The sequence below is a fragment of the Pezoporus occidentalis genome, unplaced genomic scaffold, assembly GCF_034315485.1.
Source record: "Pezoporus occidentalis ecotype Australia unplaced genomic scaffold, CSIRO_AGI_Poc_V1 ctg70, whole genome shotgun sequence".
Taxonomy (NCBI): Eukaryota; Metazoa; Chordata; class Aves; order Psittaciformes; family Psittacidae; genus Pezoporus; species Pezoporus occidentalis.
The window spans coordinates 4,383,649-4,405,372 of record NW_026916053.1 but is presented as its reverse complement, the minus strand read 5'-3'; the positions used below and the strand labels follow the sequence as shown (position 1 = coordinate 4,405,372).

The 21,724-nt window shown below is 47.2% G+C and overlaps 1 protein-coding gene across 1 annotated transcript in view; it reads right to left on the bottom strand.

Annotated features, from left to right (window-relative positions):
• Positions 1 to 21,724, bottom strand: part of COL20A1 (collagen type XX alpha 1 chain) — a 47,072-nt gene that overhangs the window by 7,565 nt on the left and 17,783 nt on the right. Inside the window, exons 14-32 of the mRNA XM_062641994.1 lie at positions 21,317 to 21,440; positions 20,723 to 20,862; positions 20,005 to 20,134; positions 19,343 to 19,485; positions 18,140 to 18,272; positions 14,870 to 15,012; positions 14,160 to 14,289; positions 13,807 to 13,863; positions 11,012 to 11,050; positions 9,314 to 9,452; positions 8,021 to 8,163; positions 7,561 to 7,670; positions 6,676 to 6,834; positions 4,585 to 4,662; positions 3,904 to 3,990; positions 2,019 to 2,072; positions 960 to 1,055; positions 420 to 473; positions 44 to 97 (exon numbers count right to left, since the gene is read on the bottom strand). Of these exons, the coding sequence (XP_062497978.1) occupies positions 44 to 97; positions 420 to 473; positions 960 to 1,055; positions 2,019 to 2,072; positions 3,904 to 3,990; positions 4,585 to 4,662; positions 6,676 to 6,834; positions 7,561 to 7,670; positions 8,021 to 8,163; positions 9,314 to 9,452; positions 11,012 to 11,050; positions 13,807 to 13,863; positions 14,160 to 14,289; positions 14,870 to 15,012; positions 18,140 to 18,272; positions 19,343 to 19,485; positions 20,005 to 20,134; positions 20,723 to 20,862; positions 21,317 to 21,440 (2,013 nt within the window). The remainder of the gene's footprint in view (positions 1 to 43; positions 98 to 419; positions 474 to 959; positions 1,056 to 2,018; positions 2,073 to 3,903; positions 3,991 to 4,584; positions 4,663 to 6,675; positions 6,835 to 7,560; positions 7,671 to 8,020; positions 8,164 to 9,313; positions 9,453 to 11,011; positions 11,051 to 13,806; positions 13,864 to 14,159; positions 14,290 to 14,869; positions 15,013 to 18,139; positions 18,273 to 19,342; positions 19,486 to 20,004; positions 20,135 to 20,722; positions 20,863 to 21,316; positions 21,441 to 21,724) is intronic.

Sequence of the window (21,724 nt, the reverse complement as noted above, 5' to 3'; positions counted from 1 at the left end):
ATGGGGCACCCATGCATGAAAACTGAGAGGTGAGGTGTTTTACCTTTGCACCTTGAAGACCATCCCTGCCTGGAGCTCCCTGCACACCGGGAATGCCCTGTAAATCAGAATTGCTGGGTAAAGTTGGCATCTGATTATCATGCCCTACTTCACCTTGTAACAGGGGACATAAGAAAAAAGATGGAAGAAGAAACAGTCATTCACTAAACAGAGCAATCACTGTTATCCCACCTTTAATTCCATTCCATCTAGCTTCCAGGTTGGTCTATCTTTCTAACACCAATTGACTCAGTTTCCCTTGGGAGAGTGATGACAGTTTCCAACCAGAAAACAGCAGCAATGGCTTTTCAGTCTTGCTTAAACTAGTCACTGGGAAAAATGGGGGAATTTTTGGAACAACTAGAAGGAATGGTGTCTACCTGCAGGCCAGGACTTCCAGTGTCTCCTTTCTCTCCTTTAATTCCTGGTGGTCCCTTGGATCAAACCAGAAGCACATAGTTAAACACATTGCAGCATCCTTTAAGGCAAACCACATCCTGCTGCTCCACATCCACATCCCAGCTTACTCCTGCTGTCTGTGATGTTACAGAGGAATTTACAGCCCCAGGATGTGCATGGGGGTTCTGGTGTCTCAAACGTGCACACAGCACATGCTTTTCCTGTACTCCTTGCCAAGCAACAATGAGCATTGCAAAGAAACATGCCTGAATACTCCATTGGGCTGTTTTCGTTTAAGACGCGTTAGGGAGAGAGTGGACAAAACAGTCTTTTGCCAGAATGACTTAGTGCAGAGCCTTGTCAGCCTGAAAACCTCATCATCTCTCTCCAGTGCAGCTGCCCAGCTGTTAGCAAGGATGATGTGAATTCACAGCTCACGTTTTGGGGGCTCTGCTGAGACACCCGTTGCTGAGATGCTTTCTAACCGCAAAGAACGAGTGACAAACAAAGCAGTCACATACCACAGGACCCTGCACCGTGATTCCTTGGGAACCTGGAGAGCCTTGCTGGCCACTAGGACCCTCTGGCCCTACTTGTCCAGGTGGGCCTGGTTCACCCTGAAGCCAAAGACATGAAATCAAACATAAGGAAAGAAAGCAATGAGGGCCTGTTCTCCACCTGGGCTGCATTGTGTGACCTGGGTCAGCATGAACCATCTACAGGATTCTAGATGAACTCAGGATAGTGAGGGAATCTGTAATAGCCTCAGGTGTCTATGCATTTTAGGTCCAATGGTTTAGTGCATCTTTCAAGCTTGGAGGTGCTCAAGGCCAGGTTGAACGGGGCTTGGAGCAAGCTGCTCTGGTGGAAGGTGTCCCTGCCCGTGGCAGGGGTTGGAACAGGATGAGCTTTAAGGTCCATTCCAACCCAAACCATTCTGTGATTCATGGGATAAGACAGCAAAGCTGCAGATCGTGCTTTGCAAAGCGCAATTCACCAGAACAGCAGGTTGTTCCCTTTATTCAAGGTGGCCAGGGAGTGAAGGGAATTGTTCCTTAACCCATGGCTGAGATCTGCATCCATTCTTATTCCCTCCTCAGTCTGGAGATTCAGACCCAGCCATTCCTTATGCTCACCTCAGGGCTGCTCCTGAAGGCTTTGTGTGGTTCTTGCTCTGCTTTGCTTCTCACACTGCTCTGCCCAGAGCAGTACCAATCTGTCTGCTTTGGAGGCAGCCAGAGCAAGCACAGCACAAAGACTGACCTTTTCCCAGCAAGGCTGCTTACAGAGGACATTGCTGATCGCATACATTGCATTAACTCAGCGCAATCAGGCTCACCACCTCAATTTCCAAAACCCAACTGAGCATTTAACTAACAATAAGTTAGTCCATCTTCCTCAATGCATTGGTCCTTAAGGCTCTGTTTGGTGCAGTGAGGCAGTCTCCAGCCTGAGTCCAGCTCAGATCAGGAATGAGCACATCCAGCTGCACTAACAGAGGAGTCTGCGCTCCTGCAGCATCCCTTCAGCACAGCCTGAAGCAAACAAAGCCAGAGGTAACGCTGAGTACCAGCACTCACCTTGGGTCCTGGCTCCCCCTGCTCGCCTTGGGGTCCTCTCCTCCCAGGGCTGCCCTGCCAGGAGGACACAAAGCTGCTGTTAGGAGCATCATAGTCTTTATCACAGTGTAACCAGGAGACTAGGGGCAGAAGTCGGTGCACTTTGCTGTGCACAGTGAAAGATGTTCCCTGCCCCAGAGAGCTTGGAGAGATGAAGACAAGCAGAAAATGAATCAAGTCACCCAGCAAATGTGGAAGAGCAGAGATGAAGTTTCTACCTGTTCAACCTCCTCTCTCTAACTCCCCCAGTGAATCCATGTTGCAACAGCATCATACATGAACATGGGAACGCGCTCAAGAAGAAGAGGTGTTCACATCCACAAACCTTTAGGACTATGATGGGTTTTATATCACCCAAAGAGAGCAGATGCATGCTGAGACGGGACAGCAACCAGCTCTGGGGAGACCTGGCTGAGCTCTGCATCTGCCTAACTGCATGATGGAGAGAAGAAACCAGTCTTCTGGCACTAACCAACATGATATTATCTTTTGACATCTTAATCTGAAAGCTGCTATTCTAGAAGCTAAAAACCAATGGATTTGAATGAAGAGGCACAGGCAGGGAGCTTTGGGAAAGGTGCTATCAGAAACTCATTTCAGAAGTCAGCTGGACCTGGTCTAAACCACTCCGTAAGGACAGTGATAATCACAAGGTGGGACACAGTCTTGCTAAGTGGAGTTGTAAAAATAGCTTCTGTAACTGCAGCGAATTACCAAGGGTTTGGTGCTGTGAGGAGGAGGGTATGTGTCAAAACTGCATTTTCTCTAATGCTTCAAGAGCCCTGCTCTGCGGAGCTGTTTAAACCACAGGGCAATGCAAGCTGGTCATTATGCACGTAGGATGTGGAAGCAAAATGGGCTGGTGGAGTGTGCTGTTAATTAAACTTCCACCAGAATGAGCACTTAATTCCTCTGCAGCGAGGCTGCTGCCCCTTGCAAAGCCTGGCACTGAATTCAATTACACCACAGCAAGGAGAGAGGTGATCTGAAACCTTTTCACTGGAGGATGGAGGCTAATGTGCATTTCATGGCTGTTTTCCAGGTGAAAAGCACCTGCACTGGTTGAAATGGGCTGCTCTGGTGGGCAGGGTTCAGCTGCCTTGTGCAAGTCAAATGTGTCAGACCTGCTCTGGGGACAGAGAAGATTGCAAAGTCTCCTCTTTCTCTTTACACTGCCCACCCACAAAGACGCTTACAAGGCTCCCATTTAACATAGAAACCAAATAGAAAGGTTTTATGGTGGTTTTTGTTGTGTTTGCAAAGAGTTTCGGAGCCTCCAATCCATGAAATCTCTGCAGGCACTGGGGGTGACCCGTCCTCTCCTAAGAGGATTAGTGTGGCACCAGGAGCTGCTCAGCCTGTTCCCAGCTGTAGCTGTTGCGTTGCCAACTCGCCATCTCCCCGTTTCATCAGCATCTGAAATCTGAAGGGCACCTCTCAGCCTTGCCCTGGTACAAGCAGGACATCCCTGAGATCAGATCAGAGGGAAAGGCCTCAAGTTGCACCAGGAGAGGCTTAGGAAATAAGGGATATTAGGAAAAATCTTTCCATTAAAGGGTTGTCCCGCACTGGGAGAGGCTGCCCAGCGCAGCAGTGGAATCACCATCCCTAAGGGTATTTAAAAGACATGTAGATGTGGCACTTGGGGACATGGTTTAGTGGTGGCCTTGGCAGTGGTGGGTTAATGACTGGACTCGATGATCTTTAAGGTCTTTTCCAACCTAAACGGTTCCATGATTCTATCACCTCATGGAGCTCCAGGATCATCATACTCATGCCTGGAACTGCCAGACAACATGAACTCAAACCACTGCGTGCAGTACACAGCACAAAAGGGTGAACTTACGGGGGGCCCTGGAGGTCCTGGTAAGCCCGGACGGCCCGAAGTACAAGAGCAGGCAGGAGCTAAGGAAGGGCAGGTCTCCTCATCCCTCTGAAATGAAAGCAAACCGATGTGGCATGAGCAGCTCGTAGCAAGGGCAGGCTGGATTTACACAGGTAACGTTTGCAGTGCTTCCAAATTCAGTCTTTCGTTGGAGAAAAGCAGAAATCTCTCCTCCACTGAGAGATTATTGTGAGCAATGGAGTGATTGATCTTTCTGTCAAGGAATAAGTTCAGACAAAGAAATATGAACAAGCCCTGCCTGAAATTTAACATACGCTGGAAGGTGCTTGTCTCCCTGCTAAATATTTATCCTCCCCACAAAGCAAGTGTCTATATTGAGAAGAAAGTCAAAAGGATGAGCAGGGGGATGCTGTGACTCAGGGCTGAGGTGGCAGCAGAGCCATAGGACTGTCAGGGCTGTTGCCACAGGTGAGGTCAACTGCACCAGGATTGGGAGTTCTATTTCCTTCTGAAGCAAACACAGTTCTGTTCACTTCGAGAAACACACAGATGTTATTCCCAAAAGAAAAGGGGGTTAAAATGTTTTCCCTCTTGAGTCTATTTATTTGCAGTCACTTGAGTGCCACGGACTCGTTCCATCATCCTTCATGTCAATTAGTGGAGGGGTCCCTCTTGTCTTACCAGCGCAGGGAGATCACAGCATCTGTCTTCCTCTGCCCCTGTGCTGCTGCAGGCGATCTGCAAAGACTGCAGCTGGAACTGTGGGAGAAAGAGAGTTTGACAGGGAAGCAGCATTGGCACAGATGGTCCACCACCAAATCTCATGGCATTCAAGTGCTACAAATAACCTTCAGTGATAATCCGACAGGACTCTGCCATGTGATCCCAATAACTGTGCCCCACAAAAGCCAGAGCATCAAAGTACCCCCAGGCACTGAGTGCTTTACAAGCCTTCAGGTCTCAGTGCCTTGCTAAGCAGGACAACAGAACAGGCAGCCCCACGCCAGCAGAAGCCAAGCTTCCAATTTACACACAATCCTGCAGTAGCAGGCAGGTTCTCACGTAATTGGGCTCCAGCATCACCAAAGTGTGAAATCAAGCTTTGCTTCAGCCCCCTTAGGGACACAGAGATAAGAGTCAATGTGGCAGCAGCAGTTCCCAGGACAGATGCGACCCCAACCTGTCTTTCTCAGCACATCCCTCACAACTGCCACATCTTCCTGTTCTGATTAACAAAGGACCAGACGCTGCACAAAGCCAAACCAAAATAATGAGGCAGAGATAGAACCTTTTACTTCCCTTGACACCATTTCCCATCTTTGCTTTTTAATTCCACTCCATGCATTTAACAGCGAGCAGCCCAGGGAGTGTGACATGCAGCATACAGATCCAGATAAGCCCATAAATCAAGCAGCATTTAAAGATAAATTAAATCAGGTTCTGTGATACCCAGTAATGAGACACTGCCTTCTCAAGGGCAGCAAAGCTGTGGAAGATGGGAAACTCTGCTGCACTTGAAAGGCAATGGGAGTAGGAACAGCATGAAGATCATTACTTAGCTAGATCTGTCTACTAAGCTGTTAGCAGGGAGAATTGGGAGGGACAAGGAAAGCAGATTCCTGCCTTGTTGGCCACAGGCTGGTGACCAAATTGCCATAGGATTTATCTAGGAAATAAGTAAACAGTGCTTGGATACCACTGTCCCCTGCTTTATTATGCAGCTGACCCCATATCTTACAGGCAATTCCTGTGCCCACATTTTTCCCCAGTATATCCCAGCTTCTCTCTTTGCAGTTGGGGAGGTATACGGGACAAACTGGTTTTTACTGAGCTGCTCTGAGGCAAGGGAAGCTGTAAATAACTGCTGTGCTGTTTTCCCCTGGACTTCTGGAGCTAAAAGCAGAGCCAGGGAGTAAAAGCTTCACATTAGTCATGAAGGATTTCCTACAGCCCCATTAGCACATTGTGAGTGATGAACTTGCCCCTTATTCTGCACATATTTAACACTCCTCTTTTGTGGAGTAAATAGGACAGCAGGCTACCAGGTGATCTCATACCTGTATGCGATCTATATATACCATGTTGCTGTATAACAAGGGGTACTCTTTTGCCCTTAGGACAGCGCACTGGGCTATCACAGGGCATGACACTGACTTCACGCTTTCCCTTATTCTTACTCTCATACGGAATGCGATGCAGACCCTGCTGTGTGATGCAACAGGGACATACCTGCAGGCTGGCACTGAGGGTTTGAGTTGTTTTTCAAGTAGCAGCTGACAAAAAAGCCTCTGACATTATTTTCCTACCATTTACATACAGATAAGCAAACCCAAACACGCTGGAGACTGAGGCACATCCAGCCCTGTTGCCTTTCCTGATAGCGCTCACTGGAGGCTGATATGCACAACCTTCCCTTGCAGAAGCAATTCCCAAACCCTCCTGTCTGCTTCAGCATCCCAGTGCAGGATCTGCGCTTCCCGCATCCCCAGAGGATGCAGCCAGCTGAAGGCACCTCCGGGGACACGCTCATGCTGCTGCCTGCAATCACAGCTCTCACACAGAGGTGGGAGGCGAAGGGGGAGATGCATGAGCTTGGCAAGCTCATTAAAATCACAGAGATCAGCAGGATCAGGACACAGTCGTGCGTCACGGCGGCGTTCGGAGGCATTCAGAGTCAGAATGGTGCGAGATGGCACTCCTCCCCATCTGCCCACCTTAGCTCCAAGCTCCAAATCTAAGCCCTCCCCATCTCCAACACCACTGGGGACTCACCGGTGCGGACCCACTCCTGGGTCCTCTGGTCCTGGTCACTTTTCCCAGCATGATGAAGCCGGCGGTGGAGATGCTGCCCATGGTGTTGATGGGTTTCTCGGCTATTTTCTTGCAGTCCACATACAGTTTGATCTTGAAGTGGCTCACGGACACATGTACCTGGGTGGTGGGTGGAAAGAGAAGGGTTGGAGCTTCATGAGGAGGTGAGGGAGTCTTTTACTAGCCAGTAATGAGTTCTGCCCTGTTTCCTGCCTGCTGCTGGTACTGGTGGTGTGGTTTTAATGAGCAGACAGATCAAGGGGGCTCGGGAACAAGTTTCAATATGTGCCGCGTCTGCTGTGCAGCACTGCACTTTTCCCTGACATTCCCCTCACCTCTCCTTAGGAGAAGCCTTTCTGGAGCTGTAGTATTGAATAATTCAGTTTTCAGAACTAGCTGAATAATGGAACTGTCTACAGATACTGAGAGAAAGTGCTTGCTGCTTATTTGGGTGGAATACCTTTGCTTCGAGGACACAGATGGCCAACCTCCCCTTGTTATGGGTGATAAGGTGGCTTTATCTGAAGACTATATTCTTCATTCTATTCACCAAAATCCCAAATTCTAAAAAAGATGTATTTTTCAAATTTTCCTTATTATTAAGACCTAAGTTTTGGAGTTTCTGCAGGGAAAGGGAAGCAACCAACATATGGAAATCATATTTTGAACATGGGATGAACCTTATAAACTTGAGCATATCAAATAGGGTTGCCGGTTCCCCAGCAATCTGGATGCAAAGCATCTCTCTATAATCACTCCTCACTTTGAGCTATTCACATCGATGGCATAACACTCCCAGCCTGGAGTGAGATCGTGAGCCACATTCCTCCCTCTCTTGATAAGGACCTTATGAAAGCTCCCATAGAATATCTTCTTCACTTCCTGCTGGTCGAAGGAGACTTCCTGTAGTTCAGCTTTGTAGTCATGGTTGAAATAGGTCAAGGATTTCTTACTGGCTACAGGGAAAAGAGGACAAATAACAGCTTAGAATTAAAAGGGAGACTTATTTCACCCACATACTAATAATAGTAAATAAATAAGCTTAATCACAGTGAAAGACTTCATAGGTTATAATGAATTACTTCTATACAGTGGGAAAGAAAAGAAATTTGGAAAAATAATGTGTTACAAGTAAAATAAAAAAGAAAGCATGTCTTTTCATCGCAGTAGGCAGTATTTAAAATGCAAGGCTGGCAGCAACAACAAAGCGTCCCCAAAAGCTTTTGCTGTATAACAAAACCATAAGAAGTTTCCAAGTGAATGCATGCAAATACCTGAATTGAACGTATTCAACAAGAAACCTTACGGTCAAGGTTAACACCGAGGAGAGGCTGGAAGTCCTCATCTGTTATTAGCCACACGGCAAAAGGCTCCTTGGGGGTCTCAGGCAGGAGACGCAGGAGGAAGCTGATGGTGTGCTCGGGTGGGATGGCAAAGAGGTGGATGTCACTGGAATGAGACAAGCCAAGCATCAGTGGCTTATAGCAGCAAAAGCCAACAGGCAGCATCCTACAGAGAGGCTCATCCATTGTGTTTCTTGGGCAGGGTGGCCTGGAGAGGCTTCACCCCTGGAAGATGAACATGATAACACCAGGAGAGAGCCTGGTCCCTATTTTGGCATCCTCTTGGGGCTGTTGAAGCCTGTGCTGAGCCCTCAAGGACATTCCTGTCATGCTGGGAGGGATACCCAGGTGGAGCAGTGGTGTCAGTCCATCACTGCCAGAGCTGCCTTGGGGAATGCCAAGACACAGTGAGTGCAGCCTTAATGCTTTTGAAAACAGAGCCCAGTGGTAGCTTACAAAACACCCCTGACAGGCTCCAAAACACTCCTCCAGGTCTCCATCTTCAAGAAGGAGGAATAATCATCATGTATCATGCAGTAAACCTTTAAACCTTGGCAGGAATCAGTGTAAGTGCCCTTCAGGGGTAAGCACAGAGCCCACAGAAGGTGCCCTCTGTGTCCCCACATTCCTGCTGCAGAACATGGGCTCAGTGCTGGAGCTCAGGACCATGCAGTGATGCCCATCAGGAGCTACTGACACAAGCCAGCTCCCTCCATAGCCGCTGCTGAACCCATCAGAGCACACTGGGCAGGAGCAGCAGTGAGAGGATGCAAGGCAATGAGGAAGGTCAAATTGGTTATGCCTGAAATACATCTGTAATCTGAAACAGGAGACATTTGCATGGGCATATACACAACTCATCAAGCATCTTTTCCAGGCTGATTCATAAGTAATGCTAGGTTCTTCTTCCTCTCTCTGTTTCTGAAGGAGTAATGTCCTTGGCAAGGCAGACGTACCAGCTAAACAAAAGGATTTGCCCATGATTTAGACCAAAGAGTTCTCTGAATCTCCCTCACTCTGTTTACTCTAAGGAGCTTTGCTTCTTTAACTAAGATTAAACCGAGCCAGTGCCTCAGTTATTAGGTTTTAATCAAAGTAGCCCTGAATGTCAGGAGTCACATCATTCCTGATTTATAACCATTAAAATGAATGAGGTCGTGGGACTGCAGAGAGGCTTCATACACAACCAGGCAGGGTCAAATCACAAACTGGAGTCAGTGGTTATTCCCTCTCATCAATGCAGACTCTGCTCCCACCTGGTCCTCAGGGTGAGCTGAGTGTCTCTGAACAGGGTGAAGGTACGGGAGCCACTGAATATGAATGGCTCCATAGCTACGCCTTTAACGGAGGCATATTCCTTCTCTACTAAGCCAAAAGCTTCCATCATATCAAATCCTGGAACAAAGGAAAACAGCAAAATAAGTGATTAGTAATTGAAGAGCAGGTAGAATTAGCCTTTAGCTAGCACTGAGCGGGCAATAGGAGAAAACACCATAGTGACACAGCAAGCCAGGCTATGCACAGAAACCTGGAGTGTGCTCCGCAAGTGGTAGCCAAGGGAAATAGTTTGTGTCTGTGCCCTCTGTGTATATTTGCTGTAATCTCCCCCTCTGGGAGGAAAGATAAAGACTTTCACAACTGCATTTGCAAATCCTCAGAATGAGAAAGACGTTACTCAGACTATTTCTCCTTTTCAACCAGATGCAAAACTATCATCTTCAAAAGGCATGGATCCAGTCCAGTAATCGCTAGAAGGGAGAGAGAATCATTTTGCTCTGAAATGCCTTCTATGTAAAAGCCAGAAAAAATCAGAAAGAACTTCAATACATGAACGTTTCCATTTCTCCTATTTTCACAAGACACCCGGGGGTGACCTGCCTTATGTGGTCCACAGAGAGACTCTCGCCTGACATCTCTGACGTCCCTCCCTGGCTCACTGCAGCTTCATTTCACTCTCCAGCTCATCATTTAAACCTCGGAGTCATTTTCTCATTTCAGTTTCTTGTTCAGCAAGACAAGATCTTGCAATTGGAATTCTTTCTTTTTCTCCTGGTTTATCTGAGTTTGCAGCAGGCTGGGATGAAGATGATAGCTCATTCTTTACCAAAAGGAAAAGCTACAGCTTCGTTTCAAAGCAGTGCTTTCAGTCTGGATTCCTTCACCCCTTTAATGCTCTGCAGTTTCTTGGCTTGAGGTTTTATTTTGCCTGGGGGTTGGTCCAGGGTGCTTTTTCCAGCAGTACCAGGGAGTTTGCCAAAAGAAATGACCTACTTGAGAGCCATTTATCTCTGATATGGAGCTGCTGGCACTGTACCTTCCTTTAAGGCATACAGGAAAGATTGTAGAGACTGAAAACAAGGCTTAGATTCCATTTCTAAACATACTGTAGTATGATCGTATAGTACTGTGAATCTGCTATGTAATGGTTTCAGTGAGCTGCTAAGGAAATGGGCTATTCCTGCCACCTCTGTCAACATTTGTTGTGGCAGGAGAAATGGGAACTTGCTATCCCAACAAAGCCTGTGCAGCTTTTGGGTACTAAAACCCAAAGAGTACTTTGGGTACCCTTTGGGTATTTAAACTTCCTGCAGAGGATGCAGAGGTGATGGTGGTGAGAGTTTTTCTTAAGGAGCCTCCAAGAGTTAGGAATTGAAATCCTCTTCAACAGCTGTTTGAAGCTTTGCTTCCTTAAGCCCTGAAGTGAAAACCCTGGCATTAAGTTCTAACAGCTGAGACTACGAGCTGGTGGTGCATACCTATTCAGTTAGTGCAGGATGCTGTTCTACCTGGTAAAGGACATGTTATTTCCCTTCCCAAGCTTCTCCCCTTTCCCTTAGGAAATTCCCTCCCAATTCCCCCCTTGCTCAGCTCCTGCATGTTTCTCAGAAGCAAAGACCAGGTTGTGTTTTCAGATTCACAGCCCAGCATCACTGAGGCTTGACGTGCTACTGTACCTCGTATGGGGCCTTTGGTTGAGCTGATGGTGGGGCAGGCTGTGAGAAGGAAATAAAAGGGAAAAACTGTTAGGGAAATTGGGAGACAGTGAGGGATTATGGAAGCAAAATGAACACAGGTCCTCTAGGTAGAGCAATGGAAAAACACAGCCAAACTTAGACCATTCTACAGCTTAATTCAGAGCTTTAACCTTGGTTTTAGACATATTTTAGACAATTTATGTGTACGCAAACATAAAGGTTGTTTCTTGGCTTGCCCATCACAAAACCAGAAGTACTGTCTTTCATCATCAAACATCTTCATGGTCGCTTTTGACTGACTCACCTGGCACCTTACCATACAAAACACAAGGGAGCATCATGTTCTGCAAGTTCCTCTTTAAGAACAGACATCAAACCACTAATGTATTATTTGTAATAGTCCTTCTACTGCAGTGTGCACCTTAGTGGTGGTGTAAAATAAAGGCAGATTTCTGCAGCTCCGAATGTTGTACCTGAAACTCAAAATGTGCACAGCAAAACTGTCTGTCTTAACCTGAGAGTTTGGCTTTGGAACTCTTTAGGGAAACACAAAGAGTTTGGGCAAAGTTTTACAGTCTGAACGTCAGAAATTCCCTTGATGAATTCTCTAAGATCCCACAGGACAGAAAGCAAAGGCAGAGAAGAAAAGCCTGTGATGTGAAGCTGGAACATGAGGCGCTGCGGTTAAGAGCACTCTCCATTTATAAAGCTCAGGTAAAGGGGTGCTTTAGAAAGCAGTGCACGAATGCTACTTTCAATTATCTGCTAAGAAATCCCAGGGCATGGATGCCAGATGGAGCTGAGACAAAGGGAATGCTTGATGCAGAAGGAGAAATGTCCCTGAAAATCAAGGACACTCGACAAGATGGGCTACTTCATAAAAGGTTTTCTAGGTCATCAGTATAACAGAATCTTATAGATCATTACACTGAGGTTTCATTATAGCCTTGCTATTGCTATTCTTCAATCAACGGCATTTCATACCTCCTCAGAAAAGCAGAGCTTCCCATTGTCCACACCTAACTTCTGTAAAATGAGTAAAAACATTAAAGAGGGTGACTTACCCTCCCCAAGGCACCCGAGATTGCCAAGTCTGTAGGAGTTTCAATGCTGTTCTTCATTATCAAGACATACATCAAAGAAAGGGCACCCAAACCTATGACTTTGATGGCTATGGGACTGCTGAAGCCAGGAGTTAAACCACAAAGACTTACAGGTTGCCATGACCTCTGTTATTCAACCTGATGAATAATTTTATAGATAATTATACACCATGATTCCTTTAGAATTTGGTATAAAACCACTGAAGGAAATCTACAGAAATCATTTAAGAAATCAGTTACTAAAACTTAAGCCTCAAAAATCATCTTTGAGCTTGACTAGCCCCTGGTTGTGGAGCCATGTCCTGCATCCAGGATTGTCTGACTTATACCTACAAGCTACACACTGCTCTTTCTCTTCCCTTCAAGAAACAAGCCAGCTTTCCAAAGGTGAAGCACTGCCCGGAATTAAAGCATGACAAAGTAAAGAAATCCCCCCAGCATGATATAAGCAGGCTGTACACTCGCCCATTTACCAGGTACGTGACTTTCTTGCTTGGGTCTGATTTTCTCCTCCTGACCCCTGCCTAGGCCCCAGTATCCCTGGAAATTCTCACCTCCTTCCCAGGCTGGAGGCACTTGGAGTGCTCACAGCTCTTTGATCCGGCAATTCTCAGCTTAGAGGAAGAGTATCAGAGCCAGGGTAAGGATCACTGGCACTTTGCACTCCTGCTTTGAAGGTTGGGAATCCTCCTGCCTTGTTGTTCTCTTTGCTTTCCTCCCCACGTCCCAGCCAAATGCAATTATTAAGAGTATAATAAACATTTGTGGGTTGGAACTGGATGAACTTTGAGGTCCCTTCCAACGCAAACCATTCTATGAGTCTATGATGATTCAGACACCTGCAGCCTGGGACCATTTATCTCAATAATGTGGTTACATATAAACGTTGGAGTCTCACTGCACATCGAACGGTTTCCCAGCGTTATTACAGATTGTCTCCACATCCTCAAGAAAAGAGGTACTTTATAAAACACACAAAATTTAATATCTCTTCTATTGCCTCTTCAGCTGCCCCAGCCAAACAGCTATATTCAATTCTACAAGGTGACTCACCAACCTTATGGGAGGATTGTTTTCTTCTTCAAAGTTCACAGGACTTTTCCACTGTGATTTCCCCACTAAGCCACTTGAAAACTTAGTCTGATGCGTTCTCTATTGGGTATAAACTAAAGTTTTCCCATCCAATCTGCCTTATTCTTCCCTATTGGCTTCCCTCGATCAGTTTTGTTTAAAATCATTTCCAATATGCAGGGAAAGCCAGCGCTGCTGCAACGTCTGTATTCTAACATTTATTTCTTAACAACTTTTTATAACCCTGTTAATTCAACATTCCTCGCTAATCCATTTTGTACTTTGCTTTCAATCAGCTGTGAGAACATATGCTCATTAAATTTAATAAGGGACATTACAGGGACCTTTCCTAAACCAGGTCCTTATTCCCTTTGCTCCGTTTTGGTGAAGCTGTGCAGAACCTCTCTAAAAACGCTATCAGAAGTGAGGCTGATTTTAAGCAGTTGTGTGGTTTCTGGCTGTCCTTGGACAGTCCCCAGAGGCATCTGTCAGGAGATGACATACCCACTGCTGCCTGCTCTGCAGAGCCCACGCGCTGTGATTTGCCACTGAAAACACCCAACACAAAACCAAAGCAAGACTTTGTAGGAGACCATTTACCCTCTGTTTTAGATGGAATGAATCCTCGTATTGAAGGGAATTTAGACAACACAGGAGCTGAAACAGAAAGCAATGCATGCATAAGCTTGTAACTCAAGACTGCGATGCCTGGCTCAAGACCAGGATGTTACCAGCCCTTCCCAGTCATGCTGGAATTGCCACTAATGCACAAGAGTACAGAGACTGGGGTAGGATTTTCCCTTTTCAAAGTTAGTCATCTACCCAGCTGAGCAAAACCCCAGCCTTGGCCACAGCTCAGGGCAAGCAACACATTGCTGCCCCAATAAGGATTGCCTCAACACCAATAGATGGAAGGTTATGAGGAACGTGCCCATTGTGGCCAATACACTTACCTGTCCGTCCCGTTGTGGATGTGATCTCACTCTCTCCTGTGTAGTGGATGGCAGAAATGGTCACCTTGTAGGCTCGATCAGGCAGCAGGGGCTGCAGGGTCACGCTGCTGCTTTTGCCAGAAGCCATGATCTACAACGGGGTGAAGAAAGAACCCAACGTGTGGGCAGGCTTCCCCTTGTAGCTCTTACTCATAGCCCAGAGTTACATGGAGGGGTTCTTGTAGGGAGTCCTGGAAGCCTGGCTAGGCATTGCCATTGGACTAGCCATGTCCAGAGAAAGAATATTTCCCTATATAAAGACCCCAGTATTCCCCACACAAATGCAGCAAAAGTGCCTTATAACATAGTAATTAGCCTGAGTAGAAAATCAGTGTTCTAAAAGGTTAATTTTATCCTCCCTAAGTCAGAGGGACAGTAGGTTTATCCTCTACTCCTCTGCTTCCAAGAATCCCCCATCCCAGTTCAGGGAGGAAGGAAAGCTGTGTTATTAGCAGCTCTGATGGACACAAATAATCACAAGGCACCCTGGAGGATCTCTTCACAACGCAACACATCCGCAATTCAGGGGAAGAGATTTGGTTCTGTAGTCCTGCAAACCCACCATCCTGAAGGTAAACCCTACTGGAGTGAGCAGAGCTCCCCTGGCGTGAAAGCGTCCCCTTGTCCCTCTGGTCCAGTGCCTGTCATGTACAAAGGAGATGGAGACTCACTGTTTGCTGAGCACCAGCATCAGACACAGGGTGGTAGGTGATTTTGTAGTGCTGTATGCGGCCCTCGGGGGGGGTCCAGTGCACCTGGAGGCTGGTGGGGGTCTCGGAGTCAATGAAGAGGTTGGTGGGTGGGCTCCGGGAATCTGCAATGGGGATTAAAGATGAACAGCATTAAAGGAGGGTGTCAACGCCTATGTATAGGGCCAGCAGCACTTGCTTCCAAGCCTATTTCTGAACACTTCAGTGCTCTGCTGGGCAGTTAACCCATGCTCAGAGCACAAGCTGTCACCTTGGGGACCAGGCAAGAGAGAAACCAATTCTGGAGGGATGCGCTTTGCCCAAGTACAGCACAGTACAACTCAAGCATTCAGCCATTCAACTCCTAAGAGTCCTGGAAGTATGACAAAAAGATCCTTTTCTTTCCCTTTTCTTTCCCTTTTCTTTCCCTTTCTTTTACCTTTGCTTTTTTCTTTCTTTTTTTCCTTTAACAGACAAAACTAATGGATACCTTTCATAAAGACCCAAACTGCAACCAAATTTCATCAAGGATCTGGAGACACACTAAACAGCTTTATTGCCAGCTCAACCTGGATCACACAACAAAGTTAATCCATCATAATTTCTAATACTTCGCATATTTTCCTTTCTGTTTTACAATGATGCTAAAGAAGCCCCAGAGCAGCCAGCACGCAAGAGTTTGCTCATCCCACAGCCTTGAGGAGGGCATCCAGAGCAATTTTAATTAACACGGAAGTCTTAGACAAGGAAAAAGAATCATTTTACTCAGAAGAGACTAAAAATGATGGATGAGCCCTAGAGACAGTCAAGGACACACACACAGGCTGTGAGATTTCTTACTGCAGTTTTACCTGTAAGGCTCTTCTGCCCACCCAGCAAAGTGTAGGGTGACCTGAGAGCACAGGTTGAACGGAGATCATTTGCATCTTCATCGATCTTCTTCCCTTTTCTGTATAAAATGAGCTTACTTTTCCTTAAGCTAAGGACTGCTAGCAGCTGAATCAGGCTGGGGCTGTTGCTGAGCATCACCGCAAGGTAAAGTGGAGAGGAAGACAAGTGTGGGAGGTAAAATCACTGCAACAGCACTGTTATTAGTGCCCTGCATCTCTGTCTGCTGCACTGGCTGTTTCCTTCAGCCGAGGTAAGGGAGGACTCAAAGTGAAGTTTAAAGGGGAAGTTAGGGGAAGTCTTCTGAGATGGGTTTATTCTGGAAAGCCCCAGGCCTGGCAGAAGTTGATGGCATGGATTTGACAGCTGTGGAAAGGTCACCTCCTGAAGCTGCCCAGGAGGATAGAAGCCTCTCTGACACAGAGGACACCATCTGTGTCTTCTATTACCTCTTGAACCTTCCATACGAGGAATCTGGCTTGCTCTCGGGTCTAACCAGCATTGCAGGCTCATTGTCAAACAAGGGTAAAACCCTGGATTCCACTCCATCAAACACTCATCTGCAATGGTTATATGGGGAATGTTTTCCCCTTGCTGCCATGGGTCGAAGCTTCTTTCCCCCATTTCAATCCCTTTTATTTGAAATATATGCTGTGCTAGGAAGAGCTCATTGAGGAGCTGGATAAACTTGAAGGCATTTATCAGCCTCAAGCTGCTGCTGACATAGCTTAGCTAGAGGAATGGGGCACATAAGCTGTTTGTAATCCACTTCAGTGCAAAGTCAGTCAGGGTGGCTCAGCCCAGCTTCACCAGCAGTTCCCATCCAACATCTGTTTCGTTCTTCACACTAAAGATGGTAGGTTTTGCCCAAAACAGTAACGTTTGAAGTATAACCCTATCCCAGAACTTCCCAGAGTCCTGCCTAGTGCCACATCTTCCCATACATCCATTGCATAAGCCTAATCAATTCACTGGCATCCACAAGTGCCCAAGATGAGCACACCCACCTGGAAACTCAGCCATCTCTTTTCCTGTGCTACTCCTTTCCTGTGGGCACTTCTTCCTTTAAACATTAAAACCAAAGAATCACCATCAAAGGCATTGATTGTAGATGCAAAAATTGGCCCTGGGGAGTGGCACTGATTCTATTGGGTGCCCATAGCATCTTAGAATAGTTAGGGTTGGAAATCCTCAAACCTGATTTCTGTGAGCCCTTTGCTTTCTTCACGCAGCAAGGCAAAGTCTGACATCCCCAAGGCATCCTTGTTCCTGAACAAGGACAGCAGCTGACAAGCAGAAGTCAAATTGCTTTCCATGTCCCACTGGGGTGCCAGCACAGCCAAGGACTGGCTTGTTCGAATGTGCCTGGAAGGGCACCATCGTGTGTCATTTGCAGTGGACTGAGGGAGCAATTCTGTCATTTGTAATTCATGGCTTGAAACAGCCATTCATTTTCCAAAGCCTCTGAACAGCTCTGACTGTCCCTTTGTCATTATACACCTGTAGGATGCTTCCTCTTTTCTGTTTTTTACATCAGTATGCAGCTCCTAAGTCCTTCCTTGAGGTGGCCTTCTGTAAAGAAATGCTATTGTTCCTCATTATTAATAAAACCTGAGCTTCTCATTTCCAGATTGCCATTTATTCTGCACTTCATCCGCTCAGCACCACCCTAAATGGGTTTATTCTGCAAAGGAGGTTGAGAGATGGAGGGGGAGAGGACTGCTGCTGTTGAATAAACTGCATTCCATTCACAGTAAATGCATTCCATTCAGTGCCAACAAAGCCATTACACAGGCAATATTAATTAAGAGGACCTCTGGGAGTGCCACTTTTTAACCTCGCATCCTGCCTGTACAAAGCAAGGTTTAGATAATGCTTCCAACACAGCCTGCTGCAGGATTCTCTCTCATTTGTGTAAGTGCCCTCAGATGGAGCACAGCTCAGCAATGACGTAGCTGGAGAAATCCTCACCCTCCTTAAGAGACGATATTTGACTAACAGGAGACATTCATTATGCAGCGCAGTGACACGTTCAGCTGAACGCCCTGCAGAAAGCCAATTCATTTGCACCAGTGCACTACACAGAAGGAAGGAGGGGAAAGAAATGTATTCTACATGAAACACATTGCAAGGGTGTCAGATGCCTGCGACAGGCACCAGCCTGCTTGTGTTTGCCCAGCCTTTTGTCAGGACCAATTCAGAACACTAAGACAGAAGGCTAAATATCTCTAGCCCTTCTCAGACGTTCAGCTTTAGGTTTTCAGAGCTGGAGATGACCAGATCTGTGGTCTGCGATGGGTTCTGAGGTGTCTTATGCCCTGGTTATTACCCTTAGGCTGTGGATACCAAGTGCTTGTTACTTACTGGTCCTGTGCTGCACAGAAACGGTGTCACTTCGGGCACCATCTTTGTAATAGGCCCAGATGGATATTTTATAGTCAGTGTTCTTCTGCAAGCCTGGCAGGACAGCAGTTGCCACATTTCCAGCGATGGAGAGCTGCAGCGGGGGAAGAAATGAGTCAGTCGAGCTCCCAGCCATCCCCAGGCTAGTCCATGCCATCCAAGTGTCTGGCTCACACATTACCCATAGGCACAAATGAGTTAGCGCTGGGCTTCAGGGACAAAGCCTACTGTTGGGGGATGCACACATCAAAGCAAAGGCAAAATTCCAGCCCTGGTTAATGCAGAGAAGATACCCATGCATTGCAGCCCAGTTGTAGTCAGCAGCTGCTTCAGTGCTCTGACACAAGGCAGTCAACCTGCCCAGAGCATGAAATCCCTTTGCTCAGTTCCCATCTTTTAGGTATGCTGAGGGCAGAAGCCCCAGTACACCCCTATTCCAGCCCAGGTGTGAAACGTTGCATGAGACTTGTGTATTTAAACTTCTGCTTGCACTCATACTGAAAATAGGGGCTTGAGATGGAAGAAGTCACCTTGTCCATCCCATCCCTCCCTGCACCGGCTCTGTCCCTGGTCATTCTGTGTGATCCTCACTTGGACCTCATCCTTCTTGAGGACCAGTATCCAGAAGGTGCTTACCAGCACTGAGGAAAGCAGAAGTTGCTTCTCCTGTCTTAGAGGCCAGCTTTAAACACTTGAGTATCATCTTTGACTTTTCCACAGCTCCTTGACATTGTGGGCTGGCGATCCTCTGCAACCCCAGATCTTTTTCTACCAAACTGCTTCTTAGCAATTTGTTCTGCATCCTGGATACGTGCAGTTAATTATTCCTGCCTAAGCTTAACACTTTCTGCTTGTCCCTATTGAATTTCATCCTTGAGATTTTCCAGAACACTTCTGCAATCTTCCAAGAGCCTGTAGGGCTCTGTCCCCCTGTCCCTCCTGCTTCCAAGCACTCAAGGTGACTGCTCCACTGAGCAGTGCCAGACCTGGGACAGAGCCTGTCTTAGTCCATAGGCTCCTTCAGCTGGGTGATGAGCTGTTTAACTGCTTGAGCGCAATAACCTGCATAGCTTTACACCACCTGAAGTCACTCAGGCGGGTTCAGAGCCATCAAGCAGGCACAAAGCCAACCCAGGCTCCCCAGCGCTGTGTGTGGGTCCATACCTCCTGAGGCTTCTCTCCACTGGCCGTGCTCCACTTGATCTGATAGACAACCACATCTGAGGCAGCGACAGCTTCCCATTGCAGTCGGAGGCTGTTCCCAGAGAGCTCAGTGACCTTCAGCGCCCGCGGTGGGGGGACCTTTACTGAGGGATGCAGAAGGAAAAGGAGCTGGAGCGCGGGCACTGACAGCGCCTTGTCAGAGCCAAGGTGGGGAGCAGATGGTTGGGGAGCAAAACATCAACTGGGCAGATGTCTGAGAGCAGCATGTCTTTCACTTCCACACACCCATATGACAGCAGCCATCAGGACAGAGAGGGATAAATTATTTTTAAACCCCTAATTAAGAGGGATTATCTCATTTGAGGAGAGGACACGTTATCACGCCGATGTTGTAAAGCGGAGAGGGTGAGGAGGGCTCTCAAGGACACAGAGGTTAGCGATACATCACTCTTTGCTTCCTTCCTTTAGTCCTTCCACCTTGTTTTAAACATAACACAGTTGGATATACTCCACATGCAAAGAACAAGAGTCATTTGGGCTTTGTGCAAGGGTTTTGGCCATGACCTGCTGGGACTGGTGTTCAGAGCATTCCTGTTCAGACACACACAAGCCAGTTTTGTCACCCTTTACTGACACCAAAAGCACTTCCATTCCCTACTTACAGGTGGTAACATTGCCAGTAATGGGAAAGGAGTCCCCTTCATCATACGTAGATCTGACACTGATGAAGTATTGAGTGAGGGAGGACAAAGGACTCAGGACAGTGGATGTCGCAGTGCCAGGAACCTCGACCTGCAGTGGAGGAGTTGTGTGAGTATTGTATGAAATGGGATGGGAGAGTTGGGCTTGTTCAGCCTGGAGAAGAGGAGGTTCTGGGGAGACCTTATTGCAGCCTTTTGATACTTAAAGGAGGCTTATAACAAAGATGGGCACAGACTTTTCAGGGCCTACTGTGATAGGACAAGGGGTAACAGTTTTAAACTGAAAGAGAGTAGATTCAAACTAGATATAAGGAAGAATTTTTGACAATGAGGGTGATGAGGCACTGGCACAGGTTGCCCACAGAGGTGATAAATGTCCCATCCCTGGGAACATTCGAGGCTGGGTTGGGTGAGGATCTGAGCATCCTGATGTAGTTGAAGATGTTCCTGCTCATTGCGGGGTTGTTGGACTAAATGACCTTTGAAGGTCCTTTCCAACCCAAACCATTCTATGATATGGAGAGGAGCTGCAGAGGGATTAGCACACGGATGGTGTGCCTATTTCAGAGTTTAGCCACTGCCAGCAGAAAATGCAGTCTCTCTGAACCATGCAGCTGAAGGAGAACAAGGCAGTATGGGACCTCCCAGTTTTCCTTCCACCAACCCCATGAGGACTCACCTCCGCAGCATTGCTCCCTCTGCTAGAAACATAGCTGACGTGGTGAGCTTTCACAGCTGGAGATGCAGCCTCCCAGCTGACCCGAACGGATGCGTGGCTCAGCTCCGAGAAGCTCAGGTACCTGGGAGGACTCAAGGCCACTGCGACAACAGTTAGTGACAGCATTCTGAGGTTTCACAGCCCACACAGTGGCAATGCTATCGCTTGCCTCCTTCTGTTCACCACTGATCCCACCTTGAATTAAGAGACTAATTCACCATGCAGGGTGTAAATTGTATTTATGTTGTTACTGTACACGCCTCTGGGGTGTCATGAAAGGCTGCCGGGGCTTTAGGTGAAAACACAGCCACGTAATTCCCTTTTCCTCCCCAGACAGCAAAGACCTCAGGGAACAGCTTTTTCAGGAGTCCTTTTTTACCAGGGGAAAATCATTCCTTACAGCTCACCATGTAACTAGAGATCCCCTCAGGGACCAATATGAGGCAGGGAAGAGGCAGTGTGTTTACAAGCCCCATGCACGATATGGGAAGCACTCACACATCTTTCCTGCCTTAAGTGTTTATTAACAACTCAGGAAGCAGCAGCAGCACTTACGGGTGGTTTCCTGGATGCTGGCTGGATCACTCGCATCCTCCCCATGCATCGCATACACTGCGATGGAGTACTCCGTGCTGGGAGACAGCCCATCCAGCAGGACCTCCGGCTGGGACACCTTCACCTGTTAACAGAGAGATGGTCTGAGTACCCTTCAGCTCTAGGACACCTTGCCAATACCCTCAATAGACCAAGACATTACAGCAACAAGGTTATACTGAGGGACTTAGTATATGGGGGCTATAGGGATGGTGGGGAGGGACTCTTCATTAGGGACTGTAGTGACAGGACAAGGGGTAACGGGTTCAGACTGAAACAGGGGAAGTTTAGATTGGATCTAAGGAGGAAATTCTTTCCTGTGAGGGTGCTGAGGCACTGGAATGGGTTGCCCAGGGAGGTTGTGAATGC